At 44.7% G+C, this 14,239-nt stretch overlaps 2 protein-coding genes across 2 annotated transcripts in view; one reads left to right on the top strand and one right to left on the bottom strand.

Annotated features, from left to right (window-relative positions):
* The window catches only part of PAQR3 (progestin and adipoQ receptor family member 3), a 360,815-nt gene that overhangs the window by 149,484 nt on the left and 197,092 nt on the right, over positions 1-14,239 (top strand). The window lies entirely within an intron of this gene.
* Positions 1-14,239, bottom strand: part of ANXA3 (annexin A3) — a 36,657-nt gene that overhangs the window by 9,122 nt on the left and 13,296 nt on the right. Inside the window, exons 5-9 of the mRNA XM_026676454.2 lie at positions 13,058-13,171; positions 10,876-10,966; positions 3,799-3,878; positions 1,547-1,603; positions 813-906 (exon numbers count right to left, since the gene is read on the bottom strand). Coding sequence (XP_026532239.1) covers positions 813-906; positions 1,547-1,603; positions 3,799-3,878; positions 10,876-10,966; positions 13,058-13,171 — 436 coding nt within the window. The remainder of the gene's footprint in view (positions 1-812; positions 907-1,546; positions 1,604-3,798; positions 3,879-10,875; positions 10,967-13,057; positions 13,172-14,239) is intronic.

Genomic DNA, 14,239 nt, shown 5'->3' with positions numbered 1-14,239 from the left:
CTGATGTCTGATGGTGTTAACCAACCAGCGTGACTACAATTCTAGCCTCAATTATGGTCATAAGTCAAGGACTACCTATATTAACCAACCAAGATTAATTTGAGCCATGGTGGCGCAGTGGTTAGAATGCAGTACTGCAGGCTACTTCTGCTGCCTGCTGGCTGCCTGCAATTTAGCAGTTCGATCCTGACCAGCTCAAGTTTGACTCAGCCTTCCATCCTTCTAAGGTGGGTAAAATGAGGAGCCAGATTGTTGGGGGCAAGAGGCCGACTCTGTAAACCGCTTAGAGAGGGCTGTAAAGCACTGTGAAGCGGTATATAAGTCTAAGCGCTATTGCTAAGTGCTATTCCAGGCTTCCTGGATTGGGCTTCCTAAGACCATGATCCTCAGCCAATATAATATATCTGAAGAACATTGGACAAGAGAAAGTTAATAACATATATGGCCTAAATACCTTGCTTGATTCATTTGGGCAAACCTAACCATATATCCAAACTGCAAATGTTTTTCTTTTTCCCCCTGGCAAATGAGCAAATAGCAATAGCTCTTACCCTTATATACCGCTTCACGGTGCTTTTACAGCCCTCTCTAAGTGGTTTACAGAGTCATCACATTGAGCCCAAAAATATGGGTCCTCATTTTACCGACCTCAGAAGGCTGAGTCAACCTTGAGCCGGTCAGGATCGAACTGCCGGCAGTGGAATGCAGAGTCAGCCTGCAATACTGCATTCTAACCACTGCACCACCCTGGCTAATTATGCGAGAAGAGCTAATCGGTTTTATTTTACTGTAGAAGACAATCCATTTCTTACTCAGTTTGAGTTGAGCAGTGCTGCTGGTGCTCAGAATCTCGATGAATTTGGTCTCATCTGTTCCCCATCTCTTCTCACCGGCACCATATAGGAGCTAGAAAACAGGAATTGAAGGAGCATAAAATGGCTGAGCTTTTGCTGTCCCCCTGTAATATTTCAAATAAGGTACTCTGAGCAATTATTATGCCAATTGTTTACACAAGGCTTTCCGAGATAGTCAGATTAAACCCCACTAAGATTCTTCATTTGACAGATAAGCCAACTTTTTTGGGGCAGTGGGCAGGAACTGTCAGAGGTTGCAAGCATCAATTTCACTTTGCTGGCTGGGGAATTCTGGAAGTTGAAGTCCTGCAGGCTTAAAGTGGTCAAGGTTGGAGACCCAGTCTGGACTACCATGCCTGGGCTGTTAAACGCAAACAACCACTGGAGGGCAGCAAAGAGATTCAGAAAACCTTTGTCGCCATCTTGTGTCCATCTGGCTTTTTCAGGCTAGATCAGAGTTTCTCCAGTTTAATATGCAGGCTGGAGAAGTCCACACATTTTAAAGTTGTTTTAAGGACGAGAAACAACCAGCCTGGATCTTTTAATATAAATACAGCATTTTCAAGTCTGGATATCTGTCTTCCGATTCGCATTTTAAAAAAAGCAAGAAAGGCCTTTTAAACAATTTGGATATTTAAAAATAAATAAATTATAGGACCCCCGTAGCTGGCTCTTTTCCAAACTGTGATTACCTGGGCATCCCTCTTTGCTACCTCTTCATGGGCCTGTGGATTTTCATCTCTTTTGGCCTATATTGAAAAGAAGAAGGAAAAGATAACATTCAACATGATCCCGAATCCTCTGCAAGTAAGATGCACGATTCCTTCCCAAAGCAACCCTGATAGTATTTCTGTTGCAATCCAGTTACTTGTAGAAACACGAACAGAACAGGAATAATCAGACTGGAGTTATGAATCTTATAGTTACGGATGGTTCTTCTTCCTTGACTTCAAGCATCAGAAGTTCTAAGGTGGGCGACTGAGAGCAATTTCAGGGAAGACAGGAGGATCAGAAAACTCTTTTTAACAACTTCTCTGTGCTTCTCTCCTCTTTCTGCATTAATTCTCCAAGTGCAATAGAAAAGTAGTCCTACTGGGCTGGGGAATTATGGGAATTGAAGTCCACAACACCTTAACATTGCCAAGATTGGGAAAATACTGCTCCAGAGAAGGGGTCTCCATTATTTTGCCAACCAATATCAAGAATGCTTCACTTCCTCCACGGCTATAGCCTTTTTTGGATGCCCTATTTGTCACACACCAACCTTCTTCTTCAAGAACACAGGAGAAGGGAGAAGGTTGGGCAGCTTGCCTTTCTAGGAATCAAAACATTGACACATACCCTTCTTCTCAGCTCTGTTGTGTGTTCCCCAAAATGGGGATGCCATAGCTCTGGAGGAACGTTGGTGGCTATCTCACCCAACTTCTGGAATGACGTGGGAATTAGACCTAGACCTAGTTCTAGAACTAGACTTTCTTCTAGAACTAGACCTGAAACTTAAGACTTAGATCCCTTTTATTTAAGGTTGTCCCAAAAGAAAAAGAGCCGGCCGTCAAAAGTGGGGCATGCAAACCTATTGAAATGGATGGTTCGATAGGAATGAGTATAATAGAATGACGTGGGAATTAGACCTAGACCTAAATCTAGTTCTTGAACTAGACTTTCTTCTAGAACTAGACCTGAAACATAGACTTAGAACTAGATCCCTTTTAATTTAACAATGTCCAAAAGGGGAACAGAGCCTGCCCCCCCTCAAATGTGGCACATGCAAATCTATGGGTGGCCCAATAGGAATAAATATAATGAGCGACAAGGTTGACTCACAAAATATCTCTTTCCAAAGAAACATGGGAGGGGGGAGGGGTATGATTAGAATAGGTTGGGAAGCTGGGAGGGAGAGAAGGGATTCATGTGAGCCGTTTGCAGCTGGAGAAAAATCTTACAACGTCAAGGTCGTAAGTGTTGTAGCCCCGCCAGCTGCCAGCAGAGTTAGCGGCAGAATCGGACGATGAGGAGGCCAGTTCTGGAGCCTGGGGAAGGCTGTGATGGAGGCTCTGCATTGGAAGCAGAGATAGAGCCAGGGCCCTCTGACATTTCCCAGCCACTGGAGAGGCAGCTGCCTTTGGGGGCTGATATGAGTGAGGAGGAAGAACAGCTGGGGCCTGTTCCAGACGCGCGTATGCGCAGATCTGTTAGGAGAGGGGAACTACGGAGGACAAGGAGTCGACTTGGGAAACAAAGCGCACATGGACGGTGAACAGCCCCTCCCTGGCTGGGGAATAAATAGAAGGAAAGGGGATTTCTGAAGATCTCGCTTATCCTGATTCATGCCACAGAGACTGCTTGCCAGAACGTAATTTGCAGCCTTTCGACTGGGAGCTCGCAGCCTTGCAATTATCACAAGAAACTGATAAAGGTCTGTTGTTGCATTTAACTTTTTGAAGAACTACGGCTTGGACTTTTTGGTGTGTGAATGCCATTAATTCACAGGAGATAAATAAAGAGGAGTTTTTCGTGACAAGGAGTCTGTTTCATGCTTCTGCTAAGGCTGGGTCAGAACAATAAACTGAAGACTTCCGAAAGATGCCAACTGTTTCCCCAAAATTAAATGCTTGACCTGGATTGGCGGACTGTGGACACTGGGCAGCCCCAGAGGAAGGAAGCGGGGGTGGTTCACTATACGGCACTTTGTACCAAAATCTCAGATCTGGCTTTTCTTCTTCTGGACCTGTATGGATCTCTCGGTAAAGTTTTACTCTTGGTGATTAAAAAAAAGATATCCCAGGGGTTTCTTTTGCTGTGCGTACCAACAGAGGACGGTTGACAACGGGTTTGATTAATTCATTTGTGAATAGCTGCACTGCACACAAGGGCCTCCCCATAAGATGCGTTACACAAGGCAACTGCGGGGTCATTTGCACAAATTGGTTAAAAGTTTCCTTACATCCAGCAAGGCCAAGAGAGTTCTTTTGAAGTCTCCCGATGTGTCCCATCCAACGTCCTCGCTCATAATGGACCTATAAACTAGAACCAAAAGGAACAGAGTTAGTGGCGCTCGCTCAGCTGAGGAAAAGTTAAGGCACCCCTGCCCGAATCCTAAGAAGTAGATTATATATAGTCAATACAGATAGTCCTCGACTTACAACAATTCATTTAGTCACCGTTCGACGTTACAACAGAACTGAAAAAAGGAAAGAGGAGGGTTTTTCCTTTCAGTAAGGCCAAAGGATTTGAAAGGATACAACAAATTTTGTCAATAAAAATGGTGGCAGCTCACAAAGATTACTAGGTGCAGATAGAAATACACGTTATTTCCACAGCAAGGAAGATAAAAGCAGGAATGGTTAAATTGAACTATTGTATTTAAAGAGGCAAATAGGTTTTTATTTGGTTATCCACTTCTGGAATTTGTGCTTGTGAAGAAAAAAAAGAAAGAAACTTTGATCTTGGTTTTGTTGATTAGAAATATTTAGTGTTATAGAAATGGCTAGTTATATATGAATGTGTAAAAGCAAAACATGGAGGTTGGAATGTGTTTATCTTGTGCTGTGCTAGGAAGAGTTGGAAGACAATTAATGGTGGGATTCAAAAAATTTTTACTACCGGTCTATGGGCGTGACTTGGTGGGCATGGTGTGGCTTAGTGGGCATGGCAGGGGAAGGATACTGCAAAATCCCCATTCCCTCCCCACACCACTAACCTGCTTTCCAGCTCCGTTCTCCTGTGCAGGGCAACCAAAGAAGACCCAGCCGATCAGCTGGGACTCGGGAGGAAGAGAATAGATGGGGGCGGGGCCAGTCAGAGGTGGGATTTGCCGGTTCTCCGAACTACTCAAAATGTCCGCTACCGGTTCTCCAGAACTGGTCAGAACCTGCTGAATGCCACCTCTGAAGACAATGCCCCGTTTTCTTTCTTTTTATCTTTCCCCTTCTCCCCACTCACTTCCCCTAACTTAATCTCCTCTTTTCTTTTTCTCTTGTATTTTATATAATAAAAACGAAAAAAGTGACTTCGGACCATTTCTCACACTTAGGACCACTGCAGGATCCCCACAACCACAGGATTAAAATTCAGACGCTCGGCAAGTGACTCATCTTTATGACGGTTGCAGGGTCCCAGGATCACTTGATCGCTTTTTTTTTTGTGACCTTCTGACCAGCAAAGTCAGTGGGGAATCCAGATTCACTTAACAACATGCTAATAGCTTAACGACTGCAAAGATTCACTTAAGAGACTATGGCATGAAATGTTGTAAAAAGGGGCAAAACTCAACTGAACAACCGCCTCGCTTAGCCACAGAAATTTGGGGTTCAATTGTGATCATACGTCAAAGGCTACCCCTGTTTCCCCGAAAAGAAGACTGGATCTTATTTTCTTTTGGGCCCCAAAATAAACACTAGGGCTTATTTTCAGGGGTGTCTTATTCCCCCATGTATGGGAAGCCCACTTTTTCTGCTTGCTGCTGGGGCAGGAGATGCTTGCTTGGTGGGGACAGGAGGCCACACGGAGTGTTAGCGCTGCTGCCGCAAGGCAGGGAAGGTGGAAGTGCCCCCTGCACCGTCTTATCTGAGGTAAGGCGAGGCGGTGATGGAGCCACCCCACACAGCCCACACCGGTTTAACCTCAGGACCCCCACAACCAGGCCATCCACACCTCGACACCTGCCTCACCACACGGCCGTGGCACAAACACACTGCTTGGCCTCCTGCTCCGTTGAGGCTGTGAACAAGCAGAAGAAGTGAGCTGGCAACCATGTGGGCTCCTGCTCCAGACGGTTGCCAATGCTGCCGCCACAAGGCAGGTGTCAGGGCATGGATGACCTGGCTGCGGAGGGCCCTGCGGTAAGCCAGTGCAGGCTGTGTGGGGCGGCTCCATCACCATCCTGCCTCACCTCATGGCTGCGGCACCGCGAGCAACCAGATGGTATGGGTGGGTGGCCAGCTGCGCAGGCTCTTAAGTAGGGCATATTTTTTTGGGGGGGGGGTAGGGCTTATATTAGGTGCATGTGTAAAACATGCTAAACCTTATTTCCTGGATAGGTCTCATTTTGGGGGAAACGGTATTTGCAAACATTATCCAACCTTTTATCTTAATAACGCCAAAGAAACCCAGCTGCACAATTTCTGACATGTAGCCCTCTTGTGATGGAAGTTTTACATCTATTATACCGGAGAAGATGACTCTTATCTGCAAAGCCTGTAAGCACAGATTGCATGGAATAATCCTGACGGTTATCTTGTTCCATTGCTAAGGAGCTGATAGGAGGTTTATCTGTAGTTTATTTTGCATAGCCTCTATGGCGCAGTGTTTTTGATCTTGCTAACTGTTTAAGCCGGAGGAATTGATAAGCTAGATAAATAAGGTGTCATCTGAATGCATGATTTTCATCTGCTGTGGGCGAACCTTGGGAAAAAGCTGTGGAGCAGTAATCCAAACTATGTGACATTCTTAGGGGCACCCATAAATAAGGTTTTTACAATCCAGATAGTCCACGATGTATGGCTACAACTGAGCCCAAAAATTATCTTGCTTCCATCCTTCCGAGGACGGTAAAATGAGGACCCAGATTGCTGGGGACAAGAAGCTGACTCTGAAAACCTCTTAGAGAGGGCTGGAAAGCTCTGTGAAGCAGTATATAAGTCAAAGTGCTATTGCTATTGCTGTTACTTAGGAGCCATGGTGGTGCAGTGGTTAGAGTACAGTATTGCAGGCTACTTCTGCTGACTGCTGGGAGCTGTGCCACTGTTGTGTTTTGCCTTTGTTCTGACACGATCTGACACAGTATATACAATCTGTTAGACTTTGTCCCCTATTATTTTGAATGGAGGTCAGGTGACTGGCAGTGTCTGGAAACAGGAACAATAGAGAAGAATTGGCAGTAGGGGCAGCCAATATTATAACCGTATAGTTTCACGATTTGCTCCCAATTCAGTTAGAAGGGGAAGCGAGCAGATCAGAGAAGACTGAAGCATAATTTCATTACCTATAAGAAACTGTAAGGAGAATTCTTATAGATGGATGTGGAAGACTTTGAGATTGTGAAAACTGTGACGATCAGAGGAACAATCGCAATAGCATTTCAACTTAGAGTGCAGTACTACAGGCTGCTTCTGCTGACTGCCAGATGCCTGCAGTTTGGCAGTTCGAATCTCACCAGGCTCAAGGTTGACTCAGCCTTCCCTCCTTCCGAGGTGGGTAAAAGGAGGAGCCAGATTGTTGGGGGCAAGAGTAAAACTGACTCTGTAAAACTGCTTAGAGAGGGCTGTAAAAGCACTGGGAAGCAGTATAGAAGTCTAAGTGCTATGGCTATTGCTGTTTTATGACCTTCAGGCCACAGTGGTTAACCAAACCACTGCAGTTAAGTTAGTAACATGGTTGTAAGGTGAATCTGGCTTCCCCGTTGATTTTGCTTTTCAGAAAGCGATCACAGGTCTCCGATACACCGAAACCGTCAGAAATATGAACCAGTTGCCAAGCATCCGAATTTTGATCACGTGACCATGGGGATGCTGCAGTGGCCTTCAGGAGCTTTGGAAGAATAGGTTGACCTCCTCTTCCTTGTGATAGCCCCTCAAGAGGTCCTTCTTGCAGTTATTGCTATTGAGCCAAATTTCACCTCATTTGTCCGCTGTGCATTTGGTTTTTCATAACCCTTTCCTTATATGGTGACTTCTAAACATGTATAGAACGATGAGCCAGCATGTTTATGAGCTAAACATGTTTAGAAATATGAGCCAGCTGCGTGCAGCGGCAGCCAAAAAAAGCAAATGCAATCCTAAACTGCATTAACAGAGGGATGCAATCAAGATCAATGGAGGTACTAACACCACTCTATAAAGCCTTAGTAAGACCACACCTGGAGTACTGCATTCAGTTTTGGTCACCACACTATAAAAAAGATGTTGAGACTCTAGAAAGAGTGCAGAGAAGAGCAACCAGGATGATTTGGGGACTGGAGACTAAGGCATATGAAGAACGGTTACAGGAACTGGGCCTGGCTAGTCTAGTAAAGAGAAGGACCAGGGGAGACAGGATAGCAGTCTTCCAATATCTGAGGGGCTGCCATGGAGAGGAAGGAGTCAAGCTATTCTCCAAAGCGCCTGTAGGCCAGACAAGGAATAATGGATGGAAACTGGACAAGGAGAGATTCAACCTGGAAATAAGGAGGAATTTTCTGACAGTGACAACAATCAACCCATGGAACAGAAGTTGCCTTCAGAAGTTCATCACCGGAGGCTTTCAAGAAGAGATTGGACTGCCATCGGTCAGAAATGGTGAAGGGTCTCCTCCTTGGGCAGGGGGTTGGACTAAATGACCTACAAGGTCCCTTCCAACTCTGTTAATCTAATCTAACTACAATTCTCAGAACTGTCAGGCTGCCCTCGAGCATGGAATTTATCAATCCATTCATCCATCATTCATTTTTGAAAGCTGTCCATCTCAATCAACGACTCTGGGCAGCTGGCAGTTCCAAAATTCCGGAACTCTGGGAGCACTCAAGCAACCAATGGGTAGGACCTCATCCAACCGTTCACCTCCATTCCTCCACTTGCAATGTCAGCAAGTTTACGGACCGGCCCATTGTGACTCCATCAATTTGTTCTCCGGTCCAGGTTTATTTGCTTGGCTCAGCTTAGCCTACAGTGCAGTGAAGCAGGGCCGTCTGATTCTAATTCCCACCAGTGGGCTTTCTACAGCCTCACCAGGAGAAGAGACATCCATCTTCCAGATATTAATCAATGCCACAGCTCCGAAAGAACTACACCAACTCCAGCTCCAGGCTTCGCTGGGCTGGCTGCATTCAATTTCCAATCCATCTTGGTCAGCCTCTCTGCAGTTTGGCAATTTGTCTTCCGGAAAGGCAGCAGGTTCTTTGGCTATTGCCACTTATCAAACTCAAAGCTAGAGGGGACACGGGCCATGATCTAGCTAATACTAACTCAATAGGGTCTGACTTAATGATGGGTAGTCCCTCCACCCGGTATGGACTTCTGTGCAAAACCTTTCAGACCAGAAAGCAGAGTTGGTATTCAGCAGGTTTCTGACCAGTTCTGGAGAACCGGTCGTGGAAATTTTGCGTAGTTCGGAGAACCGGCAAATCCCACCTCTGACTGGCCCCGCCAACCCCATCTATTCTCTTCCTCCCGAGTCCAGAGATTTTGCAGTATCCTTCCCCTGCCATGCCCACCTGTCCGAGTATATTCATGAACTGGAATAGAGCATGGCAACTAAGTCAGCCAATGAGGACTGTTTGGAAGCTGAAACTAGAAGTAGCCTAGGCATGGTTCTATATTAAGCTGTGCGGCTCTGAAGCTATGTTGAACTCTGAATCTACCTATTGAAAATGAAACTGCTTCTCTCCTCTTGCTTGCCTGCTGAGCTAAAGTAAAAGAGAAACTAACTTCCTTGCTACTGGAGTTACTTGCAACATGTTTCTGTCTGAGTGTGCTCCATCTTGGAGAAATCTACAGCTGGTTTGTAAAATCTACTTATTATGTTGCTAAAGATGTTAAATGACGCATCAGCCATCTGTGCTTATTTTTCTGGCGCTGAATTAACGCTGCAAAACTCCGAGCCTCAAGCCACTCCATGCCCATCAAGCCATGCCCACAGAACTGGTAGTAAAAATTTTTGAATCCCACCACTGCCAGAAAGGGCACAGTTTTCTTCAGCCACAGACATGGTCTGCCAAGATAGGTACTAGGATTCCAATTGTAAAAAAAAAAAAAGGTTTCCAAAACTTCTAAAGGTTAAGAGGGTGCTTTGGCGCTGCACAAAATGAAAACACCCATTTAGTCCCCGAAGAGCCGGTTTGGTGTAGTGATTAAGGCACTACGGTAGAAAGGGAGTCAGCCTATTGTCCAAAGCACCAGAAGGCAGGACAAGAAACAATGGATGGAAACGAATCAAGGAGAGAAACAACTAGGAATTAAGTTCCTGACAGTGAGAACAACTTGCCTCCAGAAGTTGTAAATGCTCAAACACTGGAAGTTTTTAAGAAGAGATTGGACAACCATTTGTCTGAAATGATATAGGGTTTCCAGCCTAAGCAGGGGGTTGGACTAGAAGACCTCCAAGGTCCCTTCCAACTAACAGTGAGGACAATTAACCAGTGGAACAGCTTGCCTTCAGAAGTTGTAGATGCTCCATCACTGGAAGGTTTTAAGAAAAGACTGGAAAGCCAGCTACCCAAAATGGTACCTGAGCAGCAGGGGTTGGACTAGAAGACCTCCAAGGTCCCTTCCAGCTTTATTCTGATTGGAAAATTCCCCCACTGACTTTGCTTGTCAGAAGCCGTCTGGGAAGGCCCAAAACGGTGGATCACATGACCTTGGGACAGTGCGTAAATACATGCTGGTTGCCAAGCAGCTACATGTTGATTGTATGACCCTAAATGCCAACTCATAAAATATTTCTATGGTCCTTTTAGAGTTGCCAACAGAAAGGGAGGGGGGAGTAGTGTGGCAGCTTACAAACCAAAACTGCATTCCATTAATGTTTTCAAAGATAGTAACTAGGTGACCAAAGTTTCTGCCATGCAAAATTCTAACTGGAGAGCATGATTGATGACTCTGGGCTATGGATGTGTCCCATTGGAGAATATGGATTATGATACACCCAGGGGGTGGGGAAAACCAAGGTCAAGGGTGACAATGAATGATGTGTCTCAGAGTCGGCTATACCCAGACAGTGCCGGACAGTTTAATTCCCAATAAATCGGGTTTTTTTTGGAAGTTTGGCTTGAGACTCATGATTTAAATGGGGGGTAACTGCCGGAATCCTGACACTAAGGAGGCTGTTACCATTGTAAGTCTGAAAACTGGACATAAGTCACTTTTCCCGGTGCTGTTGTAACTTCGAACGGCCACGAAACACAGAGTTGCAAATAGGGGACTACCTGTAATAGAAGATCCCTCCCTGAGCCATTTTCCATTCCAAATGAGTTGGCTATTGCTGCCTACAGAGAAATGAAGAGGCAAATTCCTGGCTGGTATATCTATTCATCCAAGGCAGTTCTTACCTGTATAATAAACCTGAGATATCTCTCTGATTTGCTTGCTGGTTCGGGAAGCCACGATCTCAATCAGCCCCGTCTCATTAGTTCCCACGCCCTGGCAAGAAATCACACAAACAAGAGGTTCAATTTTTCCATTCAAGATTTATCTAGATTTAATTGCATCCGGCGGTTGCAGAAACTGCCACAAGGTGGGTTAGACATCTCTGGATGAGATAAATGAGCCTAAAGAGATCATTTCAACATTAAAACATTTGGGGTTCTGGCAGAAGAGAAGAAACAGGCTGACCTCATCTCAAGCCCAATGTTTTGTAAACAGATTTCAGCCCTTGATGGCTCTCTCCGTGAGTCAAGGTTTTATTGAAACCGCTGAAAGTCAACCGTGCCTGGCTGATTAATGCAAGCAGCCGACAAATTGTTGGTTAATGGTGTGAACTAACAAGAGTTGGGGTAGATGAAAGAGCATCGATCAATTCATTCAGCAATGCGTAGCTGCTGGCTAAAAGTTAAGGGTTTTAAAATGGAGCTGCCCTCAAGAGGAATGGTGGGTGGGACACTGATGTCCCTGCAGGGAGACAACTACATAACAACAGCAGATAATCAGAGTTGGAAGGGTCCTTGTAGGTCATCTAGTCCAACTCCCCCACCCAAGCAGGAGACCCTACACCATTTCTGACAAATGGCAGTCCAATCTCTTCTTGAAAGTCTCAAGTGATGAAGCTCCCACAACTTCCGAGGGCAACTTCTGTTCCATGGGTTGATTGTTCTCACGGTCAGAAAGTTTCTCCTTATTTCCAGGTTGAATCTCTCCTTGTTCCATTTCCATCCATTGTTCCTTGTCTGGCCTACATTATCAAACACGGACAGTGTGTATGTGTATATTAGGGCTGAACCACTCTATAAGGCCTTGGTAAGACCACACTTGGAATGTTGCCTCCATTTTGGTCACCTCAATGTAAAAAAGATGTGGAGACTCTGGAAACAATGCAGAGAAGAGCAACCAACCAGCGAAGAGCAACCAAAATGATTAGGGACTGGAGGCTAAAACATATAAAGAACGGTTGCTGGAATTGGGTATGTCTAATTTAATGACAAGAAAGAGTAGGGGTGACATGATAGCAGGATCCCAATATTTCAGGGGCTGCCACAAAAAAAGAGCGGGCCAACCTATTCTTCAAAGCAACTCAAGGCAGGACAAGAAGCAATGGATGGAAACTAATCAAGGAGAGAAGCAACCTGCAACTCAAGGAGAATTTCCCCGACAGTAAGGACAATTAATCAATTGAATAGTTTGCCTCCAGAAGTTGTGGTGCTCCAACACTGGAAGTTTTTAAGAAAAGACTGAACAAGTTATTCTGTTATCCTGAATGCAAAGAAGATCCATAATACGTATAGGAGATAAAGAGCGGAGAGTTATAGCTTGGTCTGATGCCTTCTTTACAATATTTAGTAGTCCTTGACTTACAACCACAATTGAGCCCAAAATTTTCCATTGCTAAGCAAGAGAGCTGTTAAGTGAATTTTGTGTCTCATTCTATGACTTTTTCGTACATCATTGCATTAACAAGATGTTTAAGTGAATCTGGCTTCTCCAATTGACCTTGTTTGTCAGAAGGTCGCAAAAGGGGATCGTGTGCCCCCAGGGCACTGCAACCATCATAAATATGAGTCAAAAATCACCAAGCATCTGAATTTTGAACACGTGACCATGATCGGTTGTAAGGATGAAAAATGTAAGTCACATTTTTTTCAGTGACGTTGTTAACTGCCAATGGTTGTAAGTCAAGGATTACCCATATTGAAGAGGCTGGCTACTCCTTAGTTCAAGGATCCCCAAACTTGGCAACTTTAAGACTTGTGGCCTTCTGGGAGTTGAAGTCCACAAGTCTTAAAGTTGCCAGGTTTGGAGACATCTGCCTTAGTTTATGGAACGGCTTGCCTCTTCAGGAAAAGTTATTTCTTTCAAAAAGAAAAGAAAAGAAAACAAAGCTGCATCTGTACAAATTACCTCTCTCCTCTTCTAGAAAATTTGATTAAAGTGCCATTATATTAAAGTGCCTTCACGGAAAAGGAGAGAGCGACAGAAAATCGTATTTTCGCAAAGCAGAATCAAATAAAACCTGTGCCAGGAAGGATGAGTTAGATTTAGGAGTTAGCGTTAAGAGGAAGGCCATGCTTTATGACTTACTCTGACGGTTCGGTTAATTTGTTCAGCGTCAAATTCTGCAGGGGGCGTGACCAGAGCAACTAGGGCACGCCCAAAATCACCTGAGGTATCTTCCTTCAAAGCATCTTTCAGCTCCTTTAAAAAAGAAAATAAAACAGAGCCAGGAATAAATCTCATTGTGAAGAATCCTGGGCAGCTTCAGCAATGGTTTCTAATCCAGTATTCTCCAGATAATCACGACTGGGGAATCACAAATATTTTAGCCCATCGCGTGTGGAGGGCATCCATTTGAGGAATACCGTAGGGCAAATCCTGGTAGAATTTGTGTTTTACTGGTTTAAAGATATGTGTCTTGTCAAAACTATTTTCTTTCCTTTATCCCAAAGGTGCTTTTTTTTCAAGAGGCAACTGGACTTTCTGGTTTTGTTATTTGAAGATGTTTCGCTTCTCATCCAAGGAAGCTTCTTCAGCTCTGACTGAATCAATCAGAGCTGAAGAAGCATCTTGGATGAGAAGTGAAACGTCTTCAAAAAAAACAACAACAACAAAGTCCAGTTGCCTCCTGAAAAAAAGCACCTTTGGGGCAATCATGACCTGGAGGACTGAGAATCTCCACAGACATTTTTTTCCTTTAGTTTAATTCTCAGTGAGAAATTGAAAATCTTGGCTGGGCTGGGCTATTACCCCGCAAAGACTTAGTTGGACTGTACCACTTCAGATATAAGCCCCCTGCAAGGTGTTTTTGGAAGGGTTGACCCCATCTCAAGGATCTGAACATTCATTTTGACTGAGTTTTTCTTCCTTTTCTCCCCTGTTTTAGGGGGCAGGAGAAGGAAATTCCTTCTCCAAGAGAACTCCTCTAATTGCTCCTTCAGAAATACAATATTTGATTTTTATCCCGCCTTTTATGACTTTATAAGTAACTCGTGCTGGAGAATGTACATAATACTCTTCCTCAACCTCTTTTTCCCCACAACAACAACCCTGTGAGGTGAATTGGGCTGAGAGATAGTTACTGTCCCGAGGTCACCCGGCCAGCTTTCATGACTAAGGAGGGACTAGAATTCATTATCACCTGGTGGTTGGGCCAAAATCACCCACCAGCTTTCATGCCTAAGGCAGTACTAGAATTCACCATCACTTGGTGATTGGGCCAAAGTCACCCAGCTAGCTTTCATGCCAAAGGTAGTACTAGAATTCACC

Source organism: Notechis scutatus, chromosome 4 (genome assembly GCF_049901735.1).
Source record: "Notechis scutatus isolate UNSWTSFEM ecotype Mainland chromosome 4, rNotScu1.2, whole genome shotgun sequence".
Lineage (NCBI taxonomy): Eukaryota > Metazoa > Chordata > Lepidosauria > Squamata > Elapidae > Notechis > Notechis scutatus.
The sequence above is the reverse complement of the archived record's forward strand: the minus strand, read 5'-3'. Positions and strand labels throughout refer to the sequence as shown.